The sequence below is a fragment of the Taudactylus pleione genome, unplaced genomic scaffold (assembly GCF_031769625.1).
Source record: "Taudactylus pleione unplaced genomic scaffold, aTauple2 ptg000820l, whole genome shotgun sequence".
In the NCBI taxonomy this organism is placed as follows: Eukaryota; Metazoa; Chordata; class Amphibia; order Anura; family Myobatrachidae; genus Taudactylus; species Taudactylus pleione.
The window spans coordinates 2,741,239-2,758,372 of record NW_028285222.1 but is presented as its reverse complement, the minus strand read 5'-3'; the positions used below and the strand labels follow the sequence as shown (position 1 = coordinate 2,758,372).

General features: G+C 49.4%; 1 protein-coding gene across 3 annotated transcripts in view; it reads right to left on the bottom strand.

Moving 5' to 3' along the window:
- The window catches only part of ABCC8 (ATP binding cassette subfamily C member 8), a 177,673-nt gene that overhangs the window by 134,631 nt on the left and 25,908 nt on the right, over positions 1-17,134 (bottom strand). For all 3 annotated transcript variants that reach the window (XM_088458254.1, XM_088458255.1, XM_088458256.1), the window contains exon 3: positions 15,911-16,032. In XM_088458254.1, coding sequence (XP_088314380.1) covers positions 15,911-16,032 — 122 coding nt within the window. The remainder of the gene's footprint in view (positions 1-15,910; positions 16,033-17,134) is intronic.

The window sequence follows — 17,134 nt, the reverse complement described above, 5'->3', positions numbered from 1 at the left end:
CACGCCTTGACAGAGCAACAATTGAATTGCTCTGTCGGGCGTCTAAAAAAATAAAAGCCGCCGGCAAAACATTTGAATCGCCCCCACTGAGTCTACAGTACAGGCAGCCCGACACATTGCTGGAGCACACCGGGTCTGATATTAAAACAGCTATAAGGATATACTATACTAATATAGTAACTCATATTCTCAACACCAGCTATAAGGAGGTACCTCTTATTATATATATTTTCTTTCTTTCCAGGACCGTGAGTATACGGAATCTAATTGACATACAGCATATATGCATTTTAAGTCTACTTCACTGGAACTTTAATATCAAATGTGCACCAGCACTATTGCAACACTGTATTGTGGTTACTTATGAGCTAACTTGTTATTTTACCAAATGCAAGTATTATAATGTGGACACATTAGTGTCAACTGCATAGAATTTTGTGCTATTAAGGATATTCCTTGAGTCTTATAGGAGACCGTTTTATTTTTAGTAGCTTTACATGTACAGGTCTAATCCCTATTTTTAGATTGTATTTTATTCACTGTGACATTGCAATTGAAATAGGATATTATATAATTATATTGTTCTGTGTCTATCAAGTGTCACTTTATACATCTTTGTTGTGTAATTTTTATTTGTGAGAAGCTTGGCGAAGCCTCTCGTATAGGTGTGCAGCAATTTTTGAAACTCCCTCCATTCACACCACTGTGAGTATGAGACTGTTTCTCTGACACGTGTGATCTCATACATGCAGAGTTGTTTCGCCCCTGAGAGACGAATAGGTAATGCAGACATTCCATTAGGGCATCAGATAAATGACCTCACTCAGGTTTCCTGAGAATGAACCTGTAATGTTAGCGGGGACGCTGAAGAGGAAATGAGATTGAAGTCACACTATTAAAAATTCATGGAATATTTCTCATCTAAACCACAGTTGTGATTAAATGATAGAATGTGTTTCCGATTTAATAGGATTGTTTAAACGAATACTCTGCGTACAGGAGAGGTGCTCCAATTGGAATCCTCAGGCGGTTATTCTATAGGATGAAATTCTCTACAGCTCCGTTAGGCTACAAAGACAGATGGGTTTATTTTTGGCATTTAATGAGGCTCCCTAATGCGTTTAAAGAGCATCTCCATTTGCTTAGTTGGATTCTTAAAGAACAAACATCACTCATCCTACGTGGCAAGTGCATGCATGGAAAGTGTCAGTCTTTTAAACATGTTCTATAGGTCTCCTTTAGCTACTGGATAAACCTAATTTATCGTGTGAGTGATACCGGGGACCAGTTGCAGATCAGGGTGTTAATAGGGTAGGGGGTATTCCAGTCTGTTATATTAAGATGTTTCTCATACATCAGCCGCACAACAACACAAAACTGTTGTAAAGCACAACATTGCTCCCAATCCAGCCCTATACACACATTGCTACAAATACAACTAACAATACATACTGTAATAAATACATACAGTGCAAGGCTGCATACAGAATCACAGTACATCCACACCAGTGTTCTGCAGTGTCATGAAGTGTGTGTGTACAGTGGGTCTGATTCAGACCCGCTCGCTAAGCTGCGAACCCTCGCTATGGGCGATTGTCGCCCGTCTGCGCATGCGAATACATCGCAATGTGCGTGCGCGAGCCAGTCTGTGCGATTGGGAAGTGATCGCTCGAAGCCCGCAGATGGAGCACTACTTTGAGTGACAGATAGTGCCGTTTGTAGGTGGTAACAGGGGAAGGTCCTTGAAAACGTGTCTGAGCGCCAAAACGCCGTTCTTTTGGCGTGCATAATTAACATGGAAGCGTCATAGTACACGTCACCTGGTTGTATTTCAGCCTGCAGTGATCGCAGTGCTTGCGGCGGGGTAGGGTCTGCCTCAAGGGCTGCGAGCAGCTCCGATGGCTCTCGGTGTTACTGATTAATCATACACTTCCTGAGATGACGTGTGCTTTGAATGAAAAGTGGGCGTCATTACACCGGCGTGCGATCACTCTGCCGTCGCTGTCTAAGACATAGAGGGCGTCCTTAAACTTGGCTGTGCGATTGCGGAATTTGCATACCCGGCCCCTGACGGCTGTGAAAGTGCGCTGCGTTGCGTCCGGGTCTGAATGAGCTCCAGTATACACAATGCGTGGTTGCGATTGTATTTTGGGGTCTACAGGTCTCACAATGCTGAATGAGAAATGAATTTGTAGGATTAGTAGTAGAAGTTCAAGGTTACGAGTGCAGGAAACACATTAGCGCCAGTCAGGCTTATAGATTTTCTCTCTGCTCTGAATTATTTATAAGCTGCACAGTGTCTGGGATCCTGCCAGTCACACACGCTTGTCCCACGCTGTCCAGCTCAGAATATGCCGCTACATGTAAGAAACAGTCACGCTGGTATATTACACACGCTTGTCCCACGTCGTCCAGCTCAGAATATGCTGCTACATGTAAGAAACAGTCACGCTGGTATATTACACACGTCTGTCCCTTCATGTCAAGCTGAGAATATTCTGCTATATATAAAAAACAATCACACTGGTATATATATTCCGCCATGTCCAGCTCAGAATATTGTGTATTAAGAGGTTTAGCAGTGTGTGGTAAGTGGTGTGGAACTGTGTAGTAATTTGTCTGGCAGTGTGTGGTAAGAGGTGTGTCAGTGTGCAGTACGTGTAAGTGGTATGGCAGTATACAGTAGGTGGTATGGTAGTATCCAGTAAGTGGTGTGGCAGTATCCAGCAAGTGGTATGGCAGTATCCAGCAAGTGGTATAGCAATGTGCGGTAAGAGGTGTGGCAGTGTGCAGTATGTGTAACTGGTATGGCAGTATGCAGTAAGAGGTGTGGCAGTGTGCGGTAAGAGGTGTGGCAGTGTACAGTACGCGTAACTGGTACGGCAGTATGCAGTAAGAGGTGTGGCAGTATGCAGTAAGAGGTGTTGCACTGTGTGGTAAGAGGTGTGACAGTGAGCAGTATGTGTAACTGGTATGGCAGTATGCAGTAAGAGGTGTGGCAGTGTGAGGTAAGAGGTGTTGCACTGTGTGGTAAGAGGTGTGGTAGTGTGTGGTAAGGGGTGTGGCAGTGTGCGGTAAGAGGTGAGGCAGTGTGCAGTAAAAGGTGTGGCAGTGTGCAGTAAGAGGTGTTGCACTGTGTGGTAAGAGGTGAGGCACTGTGTGGTAAGGGGTGTGGCAGTGTGCGGTAAGAGGTGAGGCAGTGTGTGGTAAGGGGTGTGGCAGCGTGCGGTAAGAGGTGAGGCAGTGAGCGGTAAGAGGTGAGGCAGTGTGCAGTAAGAGGTGTGGCAGTGTGTGGTAAGGGGTGTGGCAGTGTGCGGTAAGAGGTGTGGCAGTGTGTGGTAAGGGGTGTGGCAGTGTGCAGTAAGAGGTGAGGCAGTGTGCAGTAAAAGGTGTGGCAGTGTGCAGTAAGAGGTGTTGCACTGTGTGGTAAGAGGTGAGGCACTGTGTGGTAAGGGGTGTGGCAGTGTGCGGTAAGAGGTGAGGCAGTGTGTGGTAAGGCGCGTGGCAGTGTGCGGTAAGAGGTGAGGCAGTGAGCGGTAAGAGGTGAGGCAGTGTGCAGTAAGAGGTGTGGCCGTGTGTGGTAAGGGGTGTCGCAGTGTGAGGTAAGAGGTGAGGCCGTGTGTGGTAATAGGTGAGGCAGTGTGCAGTAAAAGGTGTGGCAGTGTGCAGTAAGAGGTGTTACACTGAGTGGTAAGAGGTGAGGCAGTGTGTGGTAAGAGGTGTGGCAGTGTGAGGTAAGAGGTGTGGCAGTGTGCAGTAAAAGGTGAGGCAGTGTGCGGTAAGATATATGGCAGTGTGCGGTAAGATGTGTGGCAGTCTGTGGTAAGAGGTGTGGCAGTGTGCGGTAAGTGGTGTGGCAGTGTGTGGTAAGAGGTGTGACAGTGAGCAGTATGTGTAACTGGTATGGCAGTATGCAGTAAGAGGTGTGGCAGTGTGAGGTAAGAGGTGTTGCACTGTGTGGTAAGAGGTGTGGTAGTGTGTGGTAAGGGGTGTGGCAGTGTGCGGTAAGAGGTGAGGCAGTGTGCAGTAAAAGGTGTGGCAGTGTGCAGTAAGAGGTGTTGCACTGTGTGGTAAGAGGTGAGGCACTGTGTGGTAAGGGGTGTGGCAGTGTGCGGTAAGAGGTGAGGCAGTGTGTGGTAAGGGGTGTGGCAGCGTGCGGTAAGAGGTGAGGCAGTGAGCGGTAAGAGGTGAGGCAGTGTGCAGTAAGAGGTGTGACAGTGTGTGGTAAGGGGTGTGGCAGTGTGCGGTAAGAGGTGTGGCAGTGTGTGGTAAGGGGTGTGGCAGTGTGCAGTAAGAGGTGAGGCAGTGAGCAGTAAAAGGTGTGGCAGTGTGCAGTAAGAGGTGTTGCACTGTGTGGTAAGAGGTGAGGCACTGTGTGGTAAGGGGTGTGGCAGTGTGCGGTAAGAGGTGAGGCAGTGTGTGGTAAGGCGCGTGGCAGTGTGCGGTAAGAGGTGAGGCAGTGAGCGGTAAGAGGTGAGGCAGTGTGCAGTAAGAGGTGTGGCCGTGTGTGGTAAGGGGTGTCGCAGTGTGAGGTAAGAGGTGAGGCCGTGTGTGGTAATAGGTGAGGCAGTGTGCAGTAAAAGGTGTGGCAGTGTGCAGTAAGAGGTGTTACACTGAGTGGTAAGAGGTGAGGCAGTGTGTGGTAAGAGGTGTGACAGTGTGAGGTAAGAGGTGTGGCAGTGTGCAGTAAAAGGTGAGGCAGTGTGCGGTAAGATATATGGCAGTGTGCGGTAAGATGTGTGGCAGTCTGTGGTAAGAGGTGTGGCAGTGTGCGGTAAGTGGTGTGGCAGTGTGTGGTAAGACGTATTGCAGTGTGCAGTAAGATGTGTGGCAGGATGCAGTAAGAGGTGTAGCAGTGTGCGATAAGTGGTGTGGCAGTGTGTGGTAAGAGGTGTGGCAGTGTGCGGTAAGAGGTGTGGCAGTGTGCGGTAAGAGGTGTAACAATGTGCAGTAAGTGGTATGGCAGTGTGTGGAAAGAGGTGTGGCAGTGTGCGGTAAGTGGTGTGGCAGTGTGCGGTAAGAGGTGTGGCAGTGTACAGTACGCGTAACTGGTACGGCAGTATGCAGTAAGAGGTGTGGCAGTATGCAGTAAGAGGTGTTGCACTGTGTGGTAAGAGTTGTGACAGTGAGCAGTATGTGTAACTGGTATGGCAGTATGCAGTAAGAGGTGTGGCAGTGTGAGGTAAGAGGTGTTGCACTGTGTGGTAAGAGGTGTGGTAGTGTGTGGTAAGGGGTGTGGCAGTGTGCGGTAAGAGGTGAGGCAGTGTGCAGTAAAAGGTGTGGCAGTGTGCAGTAAGAGGTGTTGCACTGTGTGGTAAGAGGTGAGGCACTGTGTGGTAAGGGGTGTGGCAGTGTGCGGTAAGAGGTGAGGCAGTGTGTGGTAAGGGGTGTGGCAGCGTGCGGTAAGAGGTGAGGCAGTGAGCGGTAAGAGGTGAGGCAGTGTGCAGTAAGAGGTGTGGCAGTGTGTGGTAAGGGGTGTGGCAGTGTGCGGTAAGAGGTGTGGCAGTGTGTGGTAAGGGGTGTGGCAGTGTGCAGTAAGAGGTGAGGCAGTGTGCAGTAAAAGGTGTGGCAGTGTGCAGTAAGAGGTGTTGCACTGTGTGGTAAGAGGTGAGGCACTGTGTGGTAAGGGGTGTGGCAGTGTGCGGTAAGAGGTGAGGCAGTGTGTGGTAAGGCGCGTGGCAGTGTGCGGTAAGAGGTGAGGCAGTGAGCGGTAAGAGGTGAGGCAGTGTGCAGTAAGAGGTGTGGCCGTGTGTGGTAAGGGGTGTCGCAGTGTGAGGTAAGAGGTGTGGCAGTGTGCAGTAAAAGGTGAGGCAGTGTGCGGTAAGATATATGGCAGTGTGCGGTAAGATGTGTGGCAGTCTGTGGTAAAAGGTGTGGCAGTGTGCGGTAAGTGGTGTGGCAGTGTGTGGTAAGACGTATTGCAGTGTGCAGTAAGATGTGTGGCAGGATGCAGTAAGAGGTGTAGCAGTGTGCGATAAGTGGTGTGGCAGTGTGTGGTAAGAGGTGTGGCAGTGTGCGGTAAGAGGTGTGGCAGTGTGCGGTAAGAGGTGTAACAATGTGCAGTAAGTGGTATGGCAGTGTGTGGAAAGAGGTGTGGCAGTGTGCGGTAAGTGGTGTGGCAGTGTGCGGTAAGAGGTGTGGCAGTGTACAGTACGCGTAACTGGTACGGCAGTATGCAGTAAGAGGTGTGGCAGTATGCAGTAAGAGGTGTTGCACTGTGTGGTAAGAGTTGTGACAGTGAGCAGTATGTGTAACTGGTATGGCAGTATGCAGTAAGAGGTGTGGCAGTGTGAGGTAAGAGGTGTTGCACTGTGTGGTAAGAGGTGTGGTAGTGTGTGGTAAGGGGTGTGGCAGTGTGCGGTAAGAGGTGAGGCAGTGTGCAGTAAAAGGTGTGGCAGTGTGCAGTAAGAGGTGTTGCACTGTGTGGTAAGAGGTGAGGCACTGTGTGGTAAGGGGTGTGGCAGTGTGCGGTAAGAGGTGAGGCAGTGTGTGGTAAGGGGTGTGGCAGCGTGCGGTAAGAGGTGAGGCAGTGAGCGGTAAGAGGTGAGGCAGTGTGCAGTAAGAGGTGTGGCAGTGTGTGGTAAGGGGTGTGGCAGTGTGCGGTAAGAGGTGTGGCAGTGTGTGGTAAGGGGTGTGGCAGTGTGCAGTAAGAGGTGAGGCAGTGTGCAGTAAAAGGTGTGGCAGTGTGCAGTAAGAGGTGTTGCACTGTGTGGTAAGAGGTGAGGCACTGTGTGGTAAGGGGTGTGGCAGTGTGCGGTAAGAGGTGAGGCAGTGTGTGGTAAGGCGCGTGGCAGTGTGCGGTAAGAGGTGAGGCAGTGAGCGGTAAGAGGTGAGGCAGTGTGCAGTAAGAGGTGTGGCCGTGTGTGGTAAGGGGTGTCGCAGTGTGAGGTAAGAGGTGAGGCCGTGTGTGGTAATAGGTGAGGCAGTGTGCAGTAAAAGGTGTGGCAGTGTGCAGTAAGAGGTGTTACACTGAGTGGTAAGAGGTGAGGCAGTGTGTGGTAAGAGGTGTGGCAGTGTGAGGTAAGAGGTGTGGCAGTGTGCAGTAAAAGGTGAGGCAGTGTGCGGTAAGATATATGGCAGTGTGCGGTAAGATGTGTGGCAGTCTGTGGTAAGAGGTGTGGCAGTGTGCGGTAAGTGGTGTGGCAGTGTGTGGTAAGACGTATTGCAGTGTGCAGTAAGATGTGTGGCAGGATGCAGTAAGAGGTGTAGCAGTGTGCGATAAGTGGTGTGGCAGTGTGTGGTAAGAGGTGTGGCAGTGTGCGGTAAGAGGTGTGGCAGTGTGCGGTAAGAGGTGTAACAATGTGCAGTAAGTGGTATGGCAGTGTGTGGAAAGAGGTGTGGCAGTGTGCGGTAAGTGGTGTGGCAGTGTGCGGTAAGAGGTGTGGCAGTGTGTGGTAAGAGGTGTGGCAGTGTGCGGTAAGTGGTGTGACAGTGTGCAATAAGAGGTGTAGCAGTGTATGGTAACAGGTGTATCAGTGTATGGTAAGAGGTGTAGCAGTGTGCGGTAATTGGTGTAGTAGTGTGTGGTAATTGGTGTAGCAGTGTGTGGTAAGAGGTGAGGCAGTGTGTGGTAAGGGGTGTGGCAGCGTGTGGTAAGAGGTGAGGCAGTGAGCGGTAAGAGGTGAGGCAGTGTGGAGTAAGAGGTGTGGCAGTGTGTGGTAAGGGGTGTGGCAGTGTGCGGTAAGAGGTGTGGCAGTGTGTGGTAAGGGGTGTGGCAGTGTGCAGTAAGAGGTGAGGCAGTGTGCAGTAAAAGGTGTGGCAGTGTGCAGTAAGAGGTGTTGCACTGTGTGGTAAGAGGTGAGGCACTGTGTGGTAAGGGGTGTGGCAGTGTGCGGTAAGAGGTGAGGCAGTGTGTGGTAAGGCGCGTGGCAGTGTGCAGTAAGAGGTGAGGCAGTGAGCGGTAAGAGGTGAGGCAGTGTGCAGTAAGAGGTGTGGCCGTGTGTGGTAAGGGGTGTCGCAGTGTGAGGTAAGAGGTGAGGCACTGTGTGGTAAGGGGTGTGGCAGTGTGCGGTAAGAGGTGAGGCAGTGTGTGGTAAGGCGCGTGGCAGTGTGCAGTAAGAGGTGAGGCCGTGTGTGGTAAGAGGTGAGGCAGTGTGCAGTAAAAGGTGTGGAAGTGTGCAGTAAGAGGTGTTACACTGAGTGGTAAGAGGTGAGGCAGTGTGTGGTAAGAGCTGTGGCAGTGTGAGGTAAGAGGTGTGGCAGTGTGCAGTAAAAGGTGAGGCAGTGTGCGGTAAGATGTATGGCAGTGTGCGGTAAGATGTGTGGCAGTCTGTGGTAAGAGGTGTGGCAGTGTGCGGTAAGTGGTGTGGCAGTGTGTGGTAAGACGTATTGCAGTGTGCAGTAAGAGGTGTGGCCGTGTGTGGTAAGGGGTGTCGCAGTGTGAGGTAAGAGGTGAGGCACTGTGTGGTAAGGGGTGTGGCAGTGTGCGGTAAGAGGTGAGGCAGTGTGTGGTAAGGCGCGTGGCAGTGTGCAGTAAGAGGTGAGGCCGTGTGTGGTAAGAGGTGAGGCAGTGTGCAGTAAAAGGTGTGGAAGTGTGCAGTAAGAGGTGTTACACTGAGTGGTAAGAGGTGTGGCAGTGTGCGGTAAGAGGTGTGGCAGTGTGCGGTAAGAGGTGTAACAATGTGCAGTAATTGGTATGGCAGTGTGTGGAAAGAGGTGTGGCAGTGTGCGGTAAGTGGTGTGGCAGTGTGCGGTAAGAGGTGTGGCAGTGTGTGGTAAGAGGTGTGGCAGTGTGCGGTAAGTGGTGTGACAGTGTATGGTAACAGGTGTATCAGTGTATGGTAAGAGGTGTAGCAGTGTGCGGTAATTGGTGTAGTAGTGTGTGGTAATTGGTGTAGCAGTGTGTGGTAAGAGGTGTGGCAAAGTGTGGTAAGAGTTGTAGCAGTGTGCAGTAATTGGTGTAGTAGTGTATGGTAAAAGGTGTGGCAGTGCGCGGTAATTGGTGTAGTAGTGTGTGGTAAGAGGTGTAGTAGTGTGTGGTAATTGGTGTATTAGTGTGTGGTAAGAGGTGTGGAAATGTGTGGTAAGAGTTGTAGCAGTGTGCAGTAATTGGTGTAGTAGTGTATGGTAAAAGGTGTGGCAGTGTGCGGTAATTGGTGTAGTAGTGTGTGGTAAGAGGTGTAGTAGTGTGTGGTAATTGGTGTATTAGTGTGTGGTAAGAGGTGTGGCAATGTGTGGTAAGAGGTGTAGAAGTGTACAGTAATTGGTGTAGCCATGTATGGTAAGAGGTGTATCAGTGTATGGTAAGAGGTGTAGCAGTGTGCGGTAATTGGTGTAGCAGTGTGTGGTAAGAGGTGTGGTAAGAGGTGTATTAGTGTGCAGTAATTGGTGTAGTAGTGTATGGTAAAAGGTGTAGCAGTGTGCGGTAAGTGGTGTAGTAGTGTGTGGTAAGAGGTGTAGCAGTGTATGGTAAGAGGTATATCAGTGTATGGTAAGAGGTGTAGCAGTGTGCGGTAATTGGTGTAGCAGTGTGTGGTAATTGGTGTAGCAGTTTCTTGGTAAGAGGTGTGGCAATGTGTGGTAAGAGGTGTAGTAGTGTGCAGTAAAAAGTGTAGTAGTGTTTGGTAAAAGGTGTAGTAGTGTGCGGTAAGTGGTGTAGTAGTGTGAGGTAATTGGTGTTATAGTGTGTGGTAAGAGGTGTGGCAATGTGTGGTAAGAGGTGTAGCAGTGTATGGTAAGAGGTGTGGCAGTGTACAGAAATTGGTGTAGCAGTTTGTGGTAAGAGGTGTAGCAGTGTGTGTTAATTGGTGTATTAGTGTGTGGTAAGAGGTGTGGCAATGTGTGGTAAGAGGTGTAGAAGTGTGCAGTAATTGGTGTAGCCGTGTATGGTAAGAGGTGTAGCAGTGTGCGGTAATTGGTGTAGCAGTGTGTGGTAAGAGGTGTAGCAGTGTGCGGTAATTGGTGTATGAGTGTGTGGTAAGAGGTGTAGTGGTGTGCAGTAATTGGTGTAGTAGTGTATGGTAAAAGGTGTAGTAGTGTGCGGTAAGTGGTGTAGTAGTGTGTGATAAGAGGTGTAGGAGTGTGCGGTAATTGGTGTAATAGTGTGTGGTAAGAGGTGTGGCAATGTGTGGTAAGAGGTGTAGCAGTGTATGGTAAGAGGTGTGGTAGTGTGCGGTAATTGGTGTAGTAGTGTATGGTAAAAGGTGTAGCAGTGTGTGATAATTGCTGTATTAGTGTGTGGTAAGAGGTGTAGCAGTGTGTGTTAAGAGGTGTAGAAGTGTGCAGTAATTGGTGTAGCAGTGTGCGGTAAGTGGTGTTTTAGTGTGCAGTAAGTGGTGTATTAGTGTGTGGTAATTAGTGTAGTATTGTATGGTAAAAGGTGTAGCTGTGTGTGATAATTGGTATATTAGTGTGTGGTAAGAGGTGTAGCAGTGTGTGGTAAGAGGTGTAAAAGTGTGCAGTAATTGGTGTAGTAGTGTGCGGTAAGTGGTGTATTAGTGTGCGGTAAGTGGTGTATTAGTGTGCGGTAAGTGGTGTACTAGTGTGTGGTAAAAGGTGTAGCTGTGTGTGGTAAGAGGTGTAGAAGTGTTTGGTAATTGGTGTCGTAGTGTGTGGTAAGAGGTGTAGCAGTGTGTGATAATTGGTGTATTAGTGTGTGGTAAGAGGTGTAGTAGTGTGTGGTAATTGGTGTCGCAGTGTGTGGTAAGAGGTGTGGCAGTGTGTGGTAAGAGGTGTGGCAATGTGTGGTAAGAGGTGTGGCAATGTGTGGTAAGCGGTGTGGCAATGTGCGGAAAGTGGTGTAGCAGTGTGCGGTAATTGGTGTAGCAGTGTATGGTGAAAGGTGTAGCAGTGTGCGGTAAGTGGTGTATTAGTGTGTGGTAAGATGTGTAGTAGTGTGTGGTAATTGGTGTAGCTGTGTGTGGTAAGAGGTGTAGAAGTGTGCGGTAATTGGTGTATTAGTGTGTGGTAAGAGGTGTAGTAGTGTGTGGTAATTGGTTTCGCAGTGTGTGGTAAGAAGTGTGGCAGTGTGTGGTAAGAGGTGTGGCAATGTGTGGTAAGAGGTGTGGCAATGTGCGGTAAGTGGTGTAGCAGTGTGCGGTAATTGGTGTAGCAGTGTATGGTGAAAGGTGTAGCAGTGTGCGGTAAGTGGTGTATTAGTGTGTGGTAGGACGCGTGTCAGTGTAGGGGAAATGATACAACAGAGAGTTTTGAAATAGTAAACATTTCTGAGTAAATCCTATTACCTGGGGCATGTAGAGTATTTCTCTAGAATTGAGCTTGTTACTGGGCTATACAGTGAGCAGAGCTGTAATGGCCCCTGCAGACGGCTGTTTCCAGTTAATGATTTCATTACTAGATCAGACTCACAGATGTACAAAGAAATGGCCATTAAAAAAATACTTTATTTCTATATTATTAATGGACGCTTTGTCTGCGCTGCCACAAGCTGGTCACCATGACCCATTTATCTAGATTTTTATTCCCTCCGTGCACTTATTACACCAACATCTAGCTATATATCTGACCCAGTGATAATGATAGTATACAGTATAAGTCTATAATGATTGGGAAAGGGGGAGGTTAAATTAATATATATTTACAAACGAAGACAAGGGGTTAAAAAGAATGTATATAAAACCCAGTATACGTGTCTATGGAAGCATAGCACAGAGGGCCTGAAACATTACGGAAACGCTATTGCGATCGGCTGCAATTACGCACGCAGGTCTTCTGCAAAAATATGCCAATGAATGCTATCGCAATGCCGTCGCACTGCCAGCATAGAGACACCCACTACCACTATCTCACATCCATAATACCTTGCGGTCATGCGGAAACATCGGGAACATCGATTAACATCGGCCCCTCATGCACAATTACAGCAGGTCTGACCTTACTCTGAAATTGCTAACCTCGTCGCACGCAGTGAGTACTCAAGCTGCGTATGCTGTCGCAGTGGCTAATTTATGCAAGCAATGGCGTTCAAACAGACAGGCCACTCCCCTGTCACCACCCCCAAACGCTGACATGACATCACTCACTCTGTGATGGCTTTGCATCTGCGTGAGTGATCACAGGGTCTAATTCAGACCCGCTCGCGAGCGCTGAGCGCTCGCAAGCGGGTCGATGGTGCCCTAGTGCGCATGCGCACGACGGAGGGAGCTCCGTCGTGCGCATGCGCGAGACCCGAATAGCGACGGCCAAGCCGTCGCTATGGGTCTCGCACCAAAGGGGGCGTGCTGTCGATGGTAATTGACAGCACGCCCCCTTTGGTGGGCGTGCCGGGGGCGTTGCTGCCCAGACGGAGGCGTTCCCATGGGAACGCCTACCGTCTGGGTCCGGCCCCACTGACATCACTAGTGATGTCAGTGGGAGTGCTTTTGGCTCTGATAGAGCCAAAGGCACTACTGGGCTTGCGGCAGCGAGACCCTACCGCAGGGTCTCGTCGCAAGCCCGATGGTTGCGATGGTCTTGACCATCGCGACCATCTTTTTGGCCGCTCACATAAGCTGTGGGTGGTCACCCACAGCTATGCGAGCGGCCAGGTGGCCGCTCCAATAAGAGGTAGGAGGGCCCTGATTCAGAGCGAGCGCTCTTGTCAGAGCATCCGGCTCTGAATCAGGCCCACAGTGCGATCCAAATACTAACTCACGTGCAATCAGCCGTCTGCGTACGCTGTCGCAATAGCGATCCATGTTGAATCAGGCCCATAGACCATTAGACCTCAACAAAAATCTGAGCCTTAAACCTGACAGAGTGCCAGATTTTCAAAGTGCAAAGATTTCGCCGATTTAGCACTGAGGTTTAAAGCGGAAATTTTTTTCCAATGGAAAACTGAGTTGGTTTTGCATTGTAAAACATTGCCGCTTTAATGCTTACAGCTAAACCGCTGAATTCTCTTCACTTTGCAAATTTCACACTCTATTATATTTGGGCCTGAACCTTGAAGAGATCTTGTAGCCTGTTTGTTTTCCTATGTGGTTTTAAGGAGTAGATGCAGGTGAGTTGTATAATCTTTATTACTTGCACATGCAAGGAACGCAGTTGCTTATATGCACGCAATCGGAAGATTGTTGCATTCTGCGCATGCATCGCAGTTCGGGTGGCCGGGCAGAGTGATTGACAGGAAGTGCCAGTGCGTTGGGACGGCGTTGCATAGGCGTGCATAAATTATCCACTGCGATACCATACGCAGCCTGAGGCCTCATAGCGTGCGCTGAAGTTAGCAATTCCTGAGTGAGGTCTGACCTGCCTCAACTGTGCGTGTGGGTCCAATGTTACTCGATGTTACCAATTGTTTCGCTATGTTGCCCGAGTATACGGATGTAAGGGGAAGTGGGCGTCCTTATGTTAGGCTGCAATCGCATGCAAACATATCACCGCTGATATTAGCAACTGCGTTGCGTGCGCATAAGCAGAATAGTGATCCGCAGTGAATCAGGCCCTCAGTGTGAGTGGGCTGATTTTATAAGGTAATAATGGACAGTAGAAAGCCGGCTGCCACAGAAACATTGTGAGCGATGTATAAAGGATAGAGGCCCAGATTCAGAGCCGGACGCTCTGACAGAGCGCTCGCTCTGAATCAGGGCCGTCCCTCCTACTTTTTGGAGCGGCCCCTGGCCACTTGCATAGCTGTGGGTGACCAAGCCCTGGAGTACTTTTGGCTCTATCAGAGCCAAAAGCACTCCCACTGACATCACTAGTGATGTCAGTGGGGCCCGGCCCCAGACGGTAGGCGTTCCCATGGGAACGCCTCCGTCTGGGCAGCCACGCCCCCGGCACGCCCACCAAAGGGGGCGTGCTGTCAATCACCATCGACAGCACGCCCCCTTTGGTGCCAGACCCGTGACGACGGCCTGGCCGTCGTTATTCGGGTCTCGCGCATGCGCACGACGGAGCCGCCTCCGTCGTGCGCATGCGCACTTGGGCAATATCGACCCGCTTGCGAGCGCTCAGGCCCAGAGGGAATATATCTGATCTCACCAGCTGTAATACTGGGAAATCTACAAAGTATCAGTATCTGTGTAAAATTGCTTATAAATTTCTTTAGTGTGTTTGTTGCCCAGAGTTTATAAGGGAACAATCCCAGACAATATAACAGAGGTGCTCATCTCATAGATGGTTGGAGAATATATGCTGTATACGTGTATCAGGACAATGCGGCCAGCAGGGGCACACAGGAGGTAGTACGGTATCTGTGTAAATAGCTTCCCACCTATAAATTGAATGATTTGACTTATACATACTTTCCTACAGCTTCAACAAAACACAATACTTTGTCTATCTGTCCTGTATGTGTCTGTGCTTTCCAGCCATGTCTTTTTATCAGTAAGCAGAAATGTCACTATTATCCTGGGGTATGACCACTCTAATGGTGCATACACACGGTCAGATCATCGATTTCGTTGATCGATTCCATCAACGATTTGAACGATTTCATCAACGATGAACGACTGACTGATTTCTGACAGTATTAAAATTAATGATATCGTCCAAATATGTCTGCAAACACAGTCAATGTCAGATATCGTTATCTGACATGCGGGAACGTGCACCGTTGGTCGATGCATGCCCTACATGTGAACGATATGAACGATTAAACTATTTTTACAATCGTTATCATTCATATCTTTAAGAAAATCTGACCGTGTGTATGCAGCAGACTGTATAAGATGCTACTGAGAGCAGCTTCGTGATGGATCTATGCTTGCCATCTCATCCCTTTAATAAGGGACACAAGAATTACACAGGTTCTGTGGCTGGCTGTCCCCAAGTAAAGGCATCTACCTGATGATATAAAGATGAGGCTTAAGAGCACAGAAGGACGCCAGCAAGGTAAAACTATGCATCTAATTAAAGCTGCAATAGGTAATGTACAAGCCAGTAATCTGAAACCCTTTAATCTTGGCGGTTATGTATGTAATCTGCTGTGTTGGATGGTGGATCATGACACAATCTGGAATTGTGGACTACTACAGTATATTAAAAAACCTGTGTATATGCAATGTCATTCTAGAGGGATCAGTGATCCCTATGTGACTCTCAATTCTATCTGAATTCTGGTCACTAAACAGTGAATCACTAAGGGGTCACACAGCCCAACCACACGTATTGCAGAAACAAGCTGCATTTGGTGTGGTAAGAGGGTTCTGAAATGGTAAAATACTATATATATCAGTGTAATGGCGCACGGGGATAACGTATGAATGACGCCTTTGGACAAAATCTGTTTCTCACATTATAAATGCAACTGGCTATTACTAAGAATGAGAAATTCTATAAATTATGGTGTCGATATTATATATGAATATACTTTATTCCCCTGTTTACCAAAGACACAGATCTGTAATGAAACTTTACAGGAAATAATCATCATATGTGACCTTGGTGAGTGATGGCTGATCTGAGGGCCTGATTCAGTGGAGCTCGCAAAATCGAGCGCTCGCTCTGAATCAGGGCGGGTGCTGGTTTTTTTAGGAGCGGGCTCCTGGCCGCTCGCATAGATGTGGGTGACCACCCACAGCTATAGCGAGCGGCCATGATGATGGTCGCGATGGTCAAGACCATCAGGCAAATAGAGCCGGAAGCTCTTCCACTGACATCGCTGGTGATGTCAGTGGGGCCGCCCACAAACGGCAGGCGTTCGCATTGAAACGCCTCCGTTTGTGAAGCCACCCCCCACAACGCCTACAAAATGGGGCGAGCTGTCAATCAACATCAACAGCCGCCCCTTTTGTAGTGAGTCCCGGAGCGAGTGCTTTTTGCGCTCGTTCCGGGGCACACGCAGTGCACACGCCGTGCGTGCGCACAGGGCCGCCATCGACCCGCTTCCGAGCGAGTCTGAATCGGGCCCTCTGTTTTCAAATATACGTCACTATCCATAGTTCTCGTGCTATGTATCACACTACTATCAGCAATATACCCATGGTACATAAACAGACAAGGAGGCTTTCCTCAGCCAGTCACTCACCAATTAACAGCTTTGGAAAGTTGGATGTCTCGATGTTATGATAGTAGACGATGGATGTGATCCCAGCTAGAAATGCCATTACCGCCGGCATGTACAGGTGCAGGTGGCGGGACGTGGAAAATCTGAAAAATAAACCACACCTAAGTGTTGGCGACAAAGGAATCCAGACACGGCCTAACACCTCGCAATCCGACACTAAACGCCATTCCCATCTCCGCTCAGATACAGAACAGCAGCTGTAGGAGTGACTCAGTCCCTATGCACAGGTTCATTGGATCCTTATGACAGGTGCCGCGTGGGTTGTTTGGGCCTCATTCAGAGGCGGTCGTTAGATGCAAGCGGTCGCTCTGAGGGCTTCATTCAGAGGTGGTCGTTAGATGCAAGCGGTCGCTCTGAATTAGGGCGGCTGCTTGCATCCTGAACGGCTGCCTCCTTGTCGATCGTTAAGCTGTGGGTTACCACCCACAGCTCTAACGACCGACATGGGTGATGGTCAAGACCATCGCGACCATCGGGGCAGGAAGCTTCCTGCTCTGTTTGAGCAGGAAGTTCCCCACTGACATCAACAATGATGTCAGTGCGGCCACCCCCAAACGGCAAGCGTTCCGACTGGAACGCCTCTGTTTGGCCGGGCACACCCCGGCCCGCCCAGCAAACGGGGCGAGCTGTCACTCAACATCGACAGCGCGCCCTGTCTGCTACAAGACCCCTAACGACGGAGCGTCCGTCGTTACCCGGGTCTCCCGCATGCGCACGACGGAGCCGACTCCGTCGTGCGCATGCGCTCTGGGGCAACATCGAGTCGGTTGTGAGCGCTTAGCGCTCACGACCGACTCTGAATGAGCTTCTTTATCCCTAACATATACGACCATTCTGTGTAACTGTCCCGAGAGCAAACATATCCAGCTACATGAGGTTTAACATATTATATAAAGTTTTGTGTATTTGAATGAATCGCTATTGTTCGCTGCGGACGGTATCTGGAATAAGGGTTTAAGGTGGAAGATTTATGTCCTGTACACGTGTCTGTCTGGGACTCAGCTGTCTGTTGGTCATACAGGTTGGAAAGTCGGCTGATGACTACAATCTGCCACCACGCGCCGCCAATATGAACTCCTTAGGATAGGGCGGGATATACCTGTGTAAACGCACCTTCATATGTTACCCAAAAATATTCAGGCAATGCCTGATAACAATCCTATGGAAATCAACTTGTTTGTTCCC